General features: G+C 40.4%; 1 protein-coding gene across 4 annotated transcripts in view; it reads left to right on the top strand.

The window, feature by feature from the left end:
* DENND1B (DENN domain containing 1B) overlaps positions 1–12,938 on the top strand; it is a 253,388-nt gene that overhangs the window by 101,572 nt on the left and 138,878 nt on the right. For 3 of the 4 annotated variants that reach the window (XM_056523454.1, XM_056523455.1, XM_056523456.1), the window contains 3 exons: positions 2,516–2,596; positions 10,303–10,356; positions 11,789–11,899. In XM_056523454.1, coding sequence (XP_056379429.1) covers positions 2,516–2,596; positions 10,303–10,356; positions 11,789–11,899 — 246 coding nt within the window. Of the gene's footprint in view, positions 1–2,515; positions 2,597–7,917; positions 7,978–10,302; positions 10,357–11,788; positions 11,900–12,938 lie in introns of all 4 variants that reach the window. The other variant, XM_056523457.1, reaches the window with a different exon arrangement.

The raw sequence follows: 12,938 nt of genomic DNA, 5'->3' as shown, positions 1-12,938 counted from the left end.
TCAGTACTTATGAGCTTCTTTTCTGTTCTTTTCTGTCTAAGTGCTCTCTGATGACACTTGTCTTGGGAAACGCTAGTTAAGAAGTGGTTTGCTATGGGGATTTGCTTCTAAACCGGGTGTTTCCCGAGACACGTGTCATCAGAGAGCACTTAGACAAGAACAACCTTAACTTCAGAAGCTGATAAGTACTGAAAGGATTAAGATTTTTTTAATAGAAGTAATTTTACAAATCTATTTAACTTTCTGGAGCCAGTTGTTATATCTAAAAAAAAGGTTTTTTTCCTGGATAACCCCTTTAATAGAATTTCCAAACTAGTATTTAGTTGTTCCTTTGCTGTCGCAGTTCTGCCTATACTTTCTGCATCTTGCCTTCAGACTTTACGGCCAGGATAGAATAACCCCTATGCCTGCAGAATTCTACTATACTGTATAGCAATGTTTCCCAACCAGGGTGCCTCCAGCTATTGCAAAATTACAACTTCCAGCATGCCCGGACAGCCGAAGGCTGTCCGGGCATGCTGGGAGTTGTAGTTTTGCAACAGCTGGAGGCACCCTGGTTGGGAAACACTGCTGTATAGTGTACGAACAGTCATGAAAAGTTTAAGTCCAAGTATATTAGAGGAACTTACAATAGAAAAGTTATTTTTATTATTGTTTAGTCAGAGTTTATTAGTATTAACTCTGGATACATAGCTGAATGTACTCACCTGCCACTGATCCCCTGCCGGTGCCATCCCCGCTGCATACAGCTCTACATGTTCTGTCCCAGCACAAATAAAAACCTTTCCCTACCCTGAACACATTTAGGTAAAACATATATATATATATATATATATATATATATATCCAGAGAATATATTCCGACGTGTGAACGTACCGTTCACACGTCGGAATTCAAGAGGAATTCGAGCAGAAAAAAAATACGTCCGAAAAATCGAAATTTCATTTCGCGCGGAATTCGTGTGGAATTCGTGTGGAATTGCGCGCGGAATTACGCGCGGAAAGGGGGAAGAAGGAAGGGGAGGGTTTGTGGGAGGGCCAAATCGGCCATTTTATGATTGTGCTAGTCAGAAATTAGAGCTGCAAGTGTTATATAAGCCCCAAAATGTCCCCCCAAAAAAATCTACAAACAATTTACAAGTTGATGTGGATGCTTTGTGGATGCTCATTTTTAACAGATTTTGGAAAGACAGCACTTTGCTCTGCTTCTATCTTGTCCTAAAATGGCTGACGAGTAAAAAAAAGGGTGGAGTGTGGGGTGGAGAATGGGTGTCATCCTTTTTTCCATGGGCTGTCTCTTCTACATTTTTCCGCGCGCATTCCGCGCGGAAACGATCTCGGTCATAAATTTTTTTTCCCATTGACTTCAATTGAATTCTGCTAGCGGATTCCGCTTGAAGAATGGACATGCTCTTTCTTCAAGCAGAACGGAATTCAGCGTCGGAATTCCGCTAGCGGAATTTATGCTGTGTGAACAGGACAGTGGAAATTACATTGAAGTCAATGGGCAGAGGAGATGGCAATTCTTTTGGAGCGGATAATTCAAGAGAGATTACTCAAGTAAATTCCTCTTGAATTCCGATGTGTGAACGGGCCCTTAAAGGGAATCTGTCAGCTGTATTTACTGCTAAGAGCTGCAGACACCCTTGAATAGCTGTAAGGGCTTTGTCCGGACATGCTGGGAGTTGTAGTTTTCCAACAACTTGGGGCACACTGGTTGGAAACACTAGAGCAAGGGTATAATGGCAATCTGTACTATTCCTGGAGCAGATGGCTGCCAAACTTATAAAATTGCTGTTTCTCAGCCAAGTGTCAAGGAGGAGAGGCCAAGCTCAAGTGCCACAGCCTGGCACACCTCTTCATTCGCCTATCAGCCTCTCCTTGTTTGACATACAAAGTCCTGTACATCAGTCAAGAAGGGGCTGGGAGGTGAAGGGTGAACAAGGAGGCCTGCCAGGTTGTGGCACTTGAGTAGCTTAGCCCCGCCTCCTTGACACTTGGCTGAGAAATAATCTCGAGGAAAGGTACAGTTTTCTTTTATACTCTGAGGGTAGGGTCAAACGGAACGGATCCGCAGCGTATTTTATGCTGCGGATCCGCCGGCGATGGACCCTACAGTGTGCAGTGTTCTGCGAGTCGCCACGCGCATGTGAGAGTACACTGAGCATGTGCGCAATGACTTTCAGATTGCTGCGTGCCTGCTCGTAATGGTGGATTGCCGCTACGAGCAGGCACAGCCTGAGGCACACTGTAGGGTCCATCATCGGAGGATCCGCAGCATAAAATTCACTCCTTGTGACCCTAATCTAATGGTGTCTGGAGCTCTTACCGACAAATACAGCTGACAGATTCCCTTTAACAGCAATATACTGATATTATAATTACTGTAATGTCGTTTTTTTTTTTTTTACTTGTATAACTGGTTTTATACCGTAAAAATTTTCCGGTTATTTTCCGAAAGTATGTTCCGTTCTTGTTTCTTTTCTATAAATTTTTTTTTTTTTTGTTCAACTAGGAAAATGATCTGAATGACATATTGAAGACTCTGTACAATCACCCTGTTCCTGAAGCGCACACTCCTGTGAGTCTGAACCTGGTAAGTCCATTGAAGCTGTATATTATGTTAGACGCTTGGTATCCCCTGCAGAAAAGAATGCTGCGTGCCTGTTTGGTCGTTCACGTGTCGCCCCTTTATACAATCTACTATGGCTTAGGATTTATGGATATGCAAATTATTTCTCCTCCAGAAGGAAGAAAACTGTCTCTCCGGTGCCACCTATGGGTAGTTATCCTATAAGTCAGTGTCCGACAATGTAGCTTCCTATAGGTGGCAGCAGAAAGACCGCTTTCTTTCCTTTTGTGGAAATATTTGCGTACCTCTTGTCCCCCTGTAAAATTTCATACATTTATATTGTGAAGAATGGTTATAAAAAAAACCAGCATTTGCAGGTGCCTTTGGGCTTGGAGGATTTTTTTTTTTTTTTTTTATTGGGGGGGCTCCTTCTTCCTTATTGTATTTTTTTTTATTTTATTTTTTTCTCTCTCTCTCTTTTACTGGGGTGATAGAAAGCAAATACACAGGATCGGATCTATCTATATAGGTAGATACTATTATAGGAATAATAAATACACTGAATTCTTCTGCAGATCCTTACAGCTTCACTGCATGTTGTAGGTTCAGACGCATTTAGCTGTATCCAGCAGGTGTCAGTGGTCTCCAAACAGTTGACCTCCAGCTGTTGCAAAACTACAATTCCCCGCATGCCCGGACAGCCAACGGATTTTTTATATTTTTTTATGTTAAACAGATTTGTAAATTACTTCTGTTAAAAAAACGTAATCCTTCCAGTACTTATCAGCTGCTCTATGCTCCACAGGAAGTTGAGTTGTTCTTTTTTTAGTCTGACCACAGTGCTCTCTGCTGACACCTCTGTCTATGTCAGGAACTGTCGAGAGCTATGGAGATTTGCTTCTACTCTGGACAGTTCCTGACATGGACAGAGGTGGCAGCAGAGAACACTGTGGTCAGACTTAAGAGAACTACTCCACTTCCTGTGGAGCATACAGCAGCTGATAAGTACTGGAAGGATTAAGATTTCTTAATTGAAGTAATTTAAAAATCTGTTTAACTTTTTGGCACCAGTTGATTTAAAGTGGGTACATTTTGGAAACATTTTTTTTTCTTTATCAACTGGTGCCAGAAAGTTGAACAGATTTGTAAATTACTTCTATTAAAAAATCTTAATCCTTCCAGTACTTATTAGCTGCTGAATACTACAGAGGAAATTCTTTTCTCTTTGGAACACAGAGCTCTCTGCTGACATCACAAGCACAGTGCTCTCTTCTGACATCTCTGTCCATTTTAGGAACTGTCCAGAGCAGCATATGTTTGCTATGGGGATTTTCTCCTACTCTGGGCAGTTCTTAAAATGGACAGAGATGTCAGCAGAGAGCACTGTGCTCGTGATGTCAGCAGAGAGCTCTATGTTCCAAAGAGAAAATAATTTCCTCTGTATTATTCAGCAGCTAATAAGTACTGGAAGGATTAAGATTTTTGAATATAAGTAATTTACAAATCGGTTTAACTTTCTGGCAACAGATGATTAAAAAAAAAAGTTTTTCACTGGAGTAACCCTTTAACCCCTTAACGACCAAGGACGTATACTTACGTCCTTGGCCGGCTCCCGCGATATAACGTGGGGTCACATGGTGACCCTGCTTCATATCGAGTCGGTCCCGGCATGTATCTGAAGCCGGGACCTGGGGCTAATAGCGAGCGGCAGCGATCGTGGTGCCGCGCGCTATTAACCCTTTAGACGCGGCGTTCAAAGTTGAACGCCGCGTCTAAAACGAAAGTAAAACCTTCCTCAGTGGGGCTGATCGGGACCACCGCAGTGAAAATGCGGTGTCCGGATCAGCTGGGACACGAGCGGAGGTCCTCTTACCTGCCTCCGGCGTGTCCCCTCGGCGATTGATTGCTCCAAGCAGACTTATCGCCGCGTGTGTAAATGTCCGAACTATAAAAAATATATCATTAATTAAACCGCACGGTCAATGGCGTATGCGCAAAAACATTCCAAAGTCCAAAATAACGCATTTTTGGTCGCTTTCTACCGTACATTATGAAAAAATGAATAAAAAGCGATCAAAAAGTCCGATCAATGCAAAAATGGTACCGCTAAAAACTTCAGATCACGGCGCAAAAAATGAGCCCTCATACTGCCCTATATGCAGAAAACTAAAAAAGTTATAGGGGTCAGAAGATGACAATTTTAAACGTATAAATTTCCGTGCACGTACGTATAAATTTCCGGACGTACGACAAAATCAAACCTATATAAGTCGGGTATCATTTTAACCGTATGGACCTACAGAATAATGATAAGGTGTAATTTTTACTGAAAATTGTACTGCGTAGAAACGGAAGCCCACACAACTTACAAAATGGCGTTTTTTCTTCAATTTCGTCGCACAATGATTTTTTTTCCTGTTTCTCTGTAGATTTTGAGGTAAAATGACTGATGTCACTGCAAAGTAGAATTAATTGGTGGCGCAAAAAAATAAGCCATAATATGGATTTTTAGGTGCAAAATTGAAAGGGTTATGATTTTTAAAAGGTAAGGAGGAGAAAACGAAAGTGCAAAAACCGAAAAACCCTGCGTCCTTAAGGGGTTAAAATAAATAAATAAATAAAATAATGTTTTCCACTGGAGTACCGCTTTAACTGTTTGGAGACCACTGCTTAATGTAATACCGATGTAGGTGTAGATGGACCCCTGTCTGTTATCTGGCTCTTTGCTCATGTACATTTATACTGTACTGTAGTGAGCGGCGATGCGCACATTTATTTATACAGTACTGTACTGTAGTGAGCGGCGATGCGCACATTTATTTATACAGTACTGTACTGTAGTGAGCGGAGATGCGCACATTTATTTATACAGTACTGTACTGTAGTGAGCGGCGATGCGCACATTTATTTATACAGTACTGTACTGTAGTGAGCGGCGATGCGCACATTTATTTATACAGTACTGTGCTGTAGTGAGCGGCGATGCGCACATTTATTTATACAGTACTGTACTGTAGTGAGCGGAGATGCGCACATTTATTTATACAGTACTGTGCTGTAGTGAGCGGCGATGCGCACATTTATTTATACAGTACTGTACTGTAGTGAGCTGCGATGCACACATTTATTTATACAGTACTGTACTGTAGTGAGCGGCGATGCGCACATTTATTTATACAGCACTGTACTGTAGTGAGCAGCGATGCGCACATTTATTTATACAGCACTGTACTGTAGTGAGCAGCGATGCGCACATTTATTTATACAGTACTGTACTGTAGTGAGCGGAGATGCGCACATTTATTTATACAGTACTGTACTGTAGTGAGCGGAGATGCGCACATTTATTTATACAGTACTGTACTGTAGTGAGCGGAGATGCGCACATTTATTTATACAGTACTGTACTGTAGTGAGCGGAGATGCGCACATTTATTTATACAGTACTGTACTGTAGTGAGCAGCGATGCGCACATTTATTTATACAGTACTGTACTGTAGTGAGCAGCGATGCGCACATTTATTTATACAGCACTGTACTGTAGTGAGCGGCGATGCGCACATTTATTTATACAGTACTGTACTGTAGTGAGCGGAGATGCGCACATTTATTTATACAGTACTGTACTGTAGTGAGCGGCGATGCGCACATTTATTTATACAGTACTGTACTGTAGTGAGCGGCGATGCGCACATTTATTTATACAGTACTGTACTGTAGTGAGCGGCGATGCGCACATTTATTTATACAGTACTGTGCTGTAGTGAGCGGCGATGCGAACATTTATTTATACAGTACTGTACTGTAGTGAGCGGCGATGCGCACATTTATTTATACAGTACTGTACTGTAGTGAGCGGCGATGCGCACATTTATTACCATTTTCTGCATCGGGCTGGGCAGGAGCTCATCGGACGATGTACCATATAGTCTCCAGACAGGAGAGTGCACAGGACGGTGAATGCAATGTGTGTGTGTGTATTTGTATGTGTATACACATTGCACCTGCCCAGCATTTCGATGTCGCTCACCGCAATGTCCGTGGCACCTACACCTGTACCCGTGTGAACCCCCACACTCCCCAATCTGCATAAAACACTATGGAGCTTGGACGGCCGCCTCTACACTTCTCGGATGTCACTTTAAACAAGTACAGAGACATTTTGACAATCTGTAATTTTACATAAGATTATGTATGCAAATACTAAAGTGGTACTGGGGATTTAGCAAATGAAGGTTATTTATTGATTGAACACTTTCCATTACACGTACTGTATTAATTCAACATAGTTTTCAAGATCTCTTCTTTTTAATGTAGCGTTTCCCAACCAGAGTGCCTCCTGCTGTTGCAAAACTACGAATCCCAGCATGCCTGGACAGCCAACAGCTTTTCTAAGGAGAAATAAGCTGCTTCCAGAGGTGTCTGACAGCGGCTTTTTCCCTTCTTTTCAATAAAAAAAAATAAAAAAAAATATATATATACACACACACACGCACACACACTCGGCTGAACTGAGGGTGCATGTTTTAAAGGGGTTATCCAGGAAAAAAACCTTTTACATATATATATATATATATATATATATATATATATATATATATATCAATTGGCTCCAGAAAGTTACACAGATTTGTAAATTACTTCTATTAAAAAATATTAATCCTTTCATTACTTATGAGCTGCTGAAGTTAAGTTGTTCTTTTCTGTCTAAGTCCTCTCTGATGACACCTGTCTTGGGAACTGTCCAGAGTAGAAGCAAATCCCCATAGCAAACCTCTCATACTCTGTGCAGTTCCCGAGACAAGCAGAGATGTCAGCAGAGAGCACTGTTGCCTGGAAAAGAACAACTCAACTTCAGCAGCTGATAATTATTGGAAGGATTAAGATTTTTTTAATAGAAGTCATTTACAAATCTGTTTAACTTTCTGGAGCCAGTTGATATAAAAAAATAATAAAAAAGTTTTTTCCTGGAATACCCCTTTATGAATAGAAGTCAGCCCAACAATAATTTTTATTGTTGGGCTGACAGCCTTCTAATGTTTATAGTGATAGTTATACACCTGTGTGTCCATCACTTGACCAGAATACATTTTTTTATATTCTGGAAGTATAGTAAAATGAAAGAAAATAAAAATAAAATAAAAAAGAAGGTAACAGCAAGCAGAGATCTTTAAAACAGCGAGGAATTAATATAGAAGTACCGGTATATCATACAACAAGTAACTAAAATACCCCTTTTTATTCGCACACACATATACATATATATATATATATATATATATATATATATATATCTACTAGAATCTTAGACAATTTCTAATGGCGACAATTTCTTATTTACAAGAACCCACTGCAGTTTATATCCAGGGAACCTCTTATAAAAACTCAGTCCGCTCCCGAGCTGGTAAGTTGTAGTCCAGAAGAACAAACAAAGTAAAAGAAAATCACTTTTGATTCCTAAAAAATTATATTAATTCTGGTGTAAATTCTGTCCCTTTCCTGCAAACATTTACTGCACTTTGATTTCACTAAGCCAATAGTGATCATTAAAATAATCCACTAATTGTGACCTGAATTTTCTCTATTCAGAGTAGAAAAAAAATTAGATATTTTTCCTAATATATTGCTATAGAATACATTTTTTGCTTGAATCCTTAATTCTGCTCTTTTACAATATCTGCACATCTCTTACTGGAAATATTGGCATTGAAATGTGTGCGTTCATACTGTTTCATGGTATAACACAATAAATATCTGATTTTTTATATGGCTGCTCTGTTGGGCTTGAGTTTTATACAAAAGAGAAGGTAATTTTTATATTATTGCTGCATTATTAATTTTACTATAACAATAAGAACAATATCAAAATAGTTATAGTAAAAATAACAATAATATAAAAAATAATAATAATAGTAATATCAATTAAAGAGGATCGCCTTTGCTCTGCTCACAGCACCGGTTGCAAAGTTGAGATTTTGCTGGGGGAAGCCACAGACAAGTCAGATTCCCTGCAGTGACCACTGCTGGAGAGATGTAGCATTACATGTTGGATAAAGATGAATTGCAGTCCAATGGTATATGTGGACAGCTTACTCTCCCCCTGGACATTATATCCCCCATCCAATGGATGTCTGATCGTGGGAGCGTCGGGTGCAGCGCCGGTGGCTCGTGACATCAGGGCCGCACCCCGCTTGTGATGTCACGGCCATGCCCCCTCAATGCAAGTCTATGGGAGGGGGCGTGACGGCCGTCACGCCCCCTCCCATAGACTTGCATTGAGGGGGCATGACCGTGATGTCACAAGCGGGGTGTAACCGTGACGTCACGAGCCTCCGCATCGCCGGTCATCTGGCATGGAGCGAAGTTTGCTCTGTGCACCGGATGTCTGGGGTGCCGCAGCTGAGATCGCGGGGGTCCCCAGCGGTGGGACCCCTGCGATCAGACATCTTATCCCCTATCTTTTGGATAGGGGATAAGATGTCTAGGGGCAGAGTCTGCACCCCTTCTACCCTTTTTACCATACAGTGATCCCTCAACTTAAAATAACCTAAGGTTTCAATATTTTCAACAAACGGTCATCTTTTCTGGACCTATGTAAAGGGGTACTCCACTGGAAAACATTTTTTTTTTTTTTTTTAATCAACTGGTGCCAGAAAGTTAAACAGATTTGTAAATTACTTCTATTAAAAAAATATTAATCCTTCTAGTCCTTAGCTGCTGTTATGATCCACAGGAAGTTCTTTTCTTTTTGAATTTCCTTTCTGTCTGCCCACGGGGCTCTCTGCTGACACCTCTGTCCATTTTAGGAACTGTCTGGAGCAGGATAAGTTTTTCTATGGGGATTTGCTCCTACTCTGGACAGTTCCTAAAATGGACAGAGGTGTCAGCAGAGAGCACTCTGGTCAGACAGGAAATTCAAAAAGAAAAAAACTTCCTGTGGATCATAACAGCAGCTGATAAGTACTGGAAGGATTAGGAATTTTTAATTGAAGTAATTTACAAATCTGTTTAACTCTCTGGCACCTGTTGATTTAAAAAACAAAAAGTTTTCCAGTGGAGTACCCCTTTAAACCAGACCCAACATACAATGCTACGGACAGTTGAGAATTGTGAAGATCTGACCAATCAGAATGGGCATTTCACTGGTGAAACCCCTGTATTACTGAAGTGCATGCACTGACTGGTGTCTGGCAGCGCCCCCTACAGTACAGGGAAGTACTGCATGTTCTGTACTACTCTTTACCTATAGCAGGGTTAGCTGCTCCTTTGGACACTAGGCCCCAGTGGCTTTGAATTTCAGTGGAATTCAGTGTTTTTGGATACTCCGCCACGTGGACATAGCCTGAGAAGACAATTATATCATCATTTTTTAACTGAGCCCTTCTTAGAGATTTTCTTCTCAACGTTTTTATCCAGAACTAGATGAACTTGTGATGTTTAAGATGAACTTTTTCACCTAAAATTAAGCTCGCTATGTATTGTTACTGTATGAAGAGCACACATTAGAGCCAGTCTTCTGTCAATAAGGATGTAGTCTTTCCTGCACTTTCTCTCCTGGTTACTTAGCGGACGCTACTTTCTATCATTTATTATTGAAATCACTACAGAACTAATGAATCCGATTATTCTCCGTCCTTTGCACCAAATACCAACTAAGATTCTTATTAAATCCTCATTAACCTGTGTTGTTTTTTCTCCCGTTCCCCCCCCCCCCCTCCCTCCGGCCCAGCACTCGTTCTTCATTACTCCTGACGTAACCGGACTGCCGACAATCCCTGAAAGTGTATGTATCTAATTGGGTTTTAACCACTTGTCTGTTTTCCTTGAACAAGCCTGTTTACTTGTTAACTTAATCACTTTGTGCGTTCTGTTTTACATTAGAGAGAGTCATACATGTGCTTGAGAAAAACCCTGTAATACCAATCCGATTATTCATCTTTATTCCAGCTTAAGAGCTCTGCTCTGTTTGGATCCAGTCGCATTAATACAACTAAATATGCATAAATCTTAAAGTTTTTTTTTATGAGAATTTTATAGTTTCCAGTGTTTATATATATATATATATAAATATATATATATATATATATATATATATATTTTTTTTTTTTAACCACATTGCCATATCAGAAACATAAAAAAAAATTGTTATAATTAGTATCTCCACATTACAAGATCCATAAATTTATTTTTTACCTGATGGCGCTATTTTAAGGCAATTTTGTCTTTAAGAAAAAATTTTCGTTTTTATTGGTACCATTTTGAAATGCTTATGACTCCTTTACCTTTTTTAGGTAGGTGCATTAACAGAAAACAGCAATTATGTTTTTTTTTCCTTTGCAGCTTTCACAAGTTGCGGGATAAATAATTTAAAAAAATTTATTACTTGGGTCATTATGGACATGACGATATCAAATATGTGTATTTTATGTTTTATGTAAAAGAAGAGATATAAAGGGGGATATATATATATATATATATATATATATCTATATATAATTATTTTTTTGCGGGGGAAGGGGGGGTTAAGTATGTTTTTAAATTTTATATATTTATTGTATGTACATTTTATTTATTTGTTTAATTTCATTTTCTTTGACCAGATAGCTGGTATAATACGCTGCACTAGCATACTAGTACAGTGTATTCTGCCTGTCAGCATAACTCCAACAAGCAATGTGCCTGGCCATTCTGCGTACATAGACATTTATCTTAGGCCCTGTGGCCTTCACAAAAACCCCGGCTGCCATGGAAACCGGAGCCAGGGATCACAGGAGTCGGGGCTGTTGCTGGAGGTAAGCGGCCACGGCTCCTGCGGTGGGCTAGAATAAGTACTCTGAATGACCACCATTAAATGGGCATATTGGTAGTCATTAACAGGTTAATAAATTACCTATTCTTAGAATAGTCCATTAATATCTGAGTAGGGGGTTGGCCCACATCTGCCAGCCCCACCAAACAGCTGTTTTCCAGAGCCATGGCACCCATATGTATAGAGGATCGAGCCAGAAGCAGACAGCTTGGTACATTGTGTAGTGGCTGTGCTGGGTTAGTACAGATCGGCTTCAATGAATCGAGCCAGAAGCAGACAGCTCCATGTCTATATTATTTGCCACTACCTTCTTTGTACGTTACTTTAGTCTCCCTTGTATAGCTGGATTTTGCTCGATGCATGGTCTAGTAAGTAACTATCACTTCGCAATGTTTTCTGCAAACAGAGAAACCTGACGGAATATTATGTTGCGGTGGATGTAAATAATATGCTCCAGATATACGCCAGCATGTTGCACGAGCGCAGGATTATCTTCACCTCAAGGAAACTAAGCACGGTGAGTACCAGATCATCAATTTATGGCAATATGGCACTGCAGACGTGTATTGGACTGTCACAGCTATGATATCTGATATGATCAATGTGCTTACAAATGGAAACAATGGGGGAGATTTCTCAAAACCTGTGCAGAGGAAGAGTGGTGCAGTTGCCCATAGCAACCAATCAGATTGCTTCTTTCATTTTCCACAGGCCTCTAAAGAGGCCTGTGGAAAATGAAAGAAGCAATCTGATTGGTTGCTATGGGCAACTGCACCACTCTTCCTCTGCACAGGTTTTGATAAATCTCCCCCAATATGTGCATACAGCTGGGATCTTGGTTTTTAACTCTTCTTGTTTGTTTCTCCTCTTTTAAGCATATATGTCAGTGTTTCCCAACCAGTGCACATCCCCAACATGGGAGTTGTAGTTTAGTAACAGCTGTAGGCACGCTGGTTGGGAAACGATGATATATGCTCATCTTTAGTTAGTGTTTACATGGCAAGAAACCACATCCCATTGATTTTAATTGGGATGTTAAAGAAATAGGGATGTTAAAGGATCGGCATGCTAAAGGAACTGGCACGTTAAAGGATCGGGCATGCTAAAGGAACTGGCACGTTAAAGGACCGGGCATGCTAAAGGAACTGGCACGTTAAAGGACCGGGCATGCTAAAGGAACTGGCATGTTAAAGGATCAGGCATGCTAAAAAAGCAGCCATGATAAAGGATTAGGCATTCTGCAATTTAAAGGGATTATCCAGGAATAGAAAAACAGAGGTAATTTCTTATTTTTTTTTTTTAAAACACTCACCGTCTGTCTCCAGGTTGGGTGTGGTTCAGCAGCTTAGTTCCAATGAAGTGAATGTAGCCAAGTTGTAATACCAAACCCAACCTGGAGACAGACGGGGAGCAGTTTTTTAAGGAAATTTGCTCTGTTTTTCTATACCTGGATAACCCCTTTAACATGTCCAACTCCCTCCCCCACAACATCTGACAATCGTCCAAACAGCTTTTACATATAGGGTGCCATCCTCCAAACTAAGCAAACGATTGGG

This window comes from Hyla sarda, chromosome 6, assembly GCF_029499605.1.
Source record: "Hyla sarda isolate aHylSar1 chromosome 6, aHylSar1.hap1, whole genome shotgun sequence".
Classification (NCBI taxonomy): Eukaryota; Metazoa; Chordata; class Amphibia; order Anura; family Hylidae; genus Hyla; species Hyla sarda.
The sequence above is the reverse complement of the archived record's forward strand: the minus strand, read 5'-3'. Positions and strand labels throughout refer to the sequence as shown.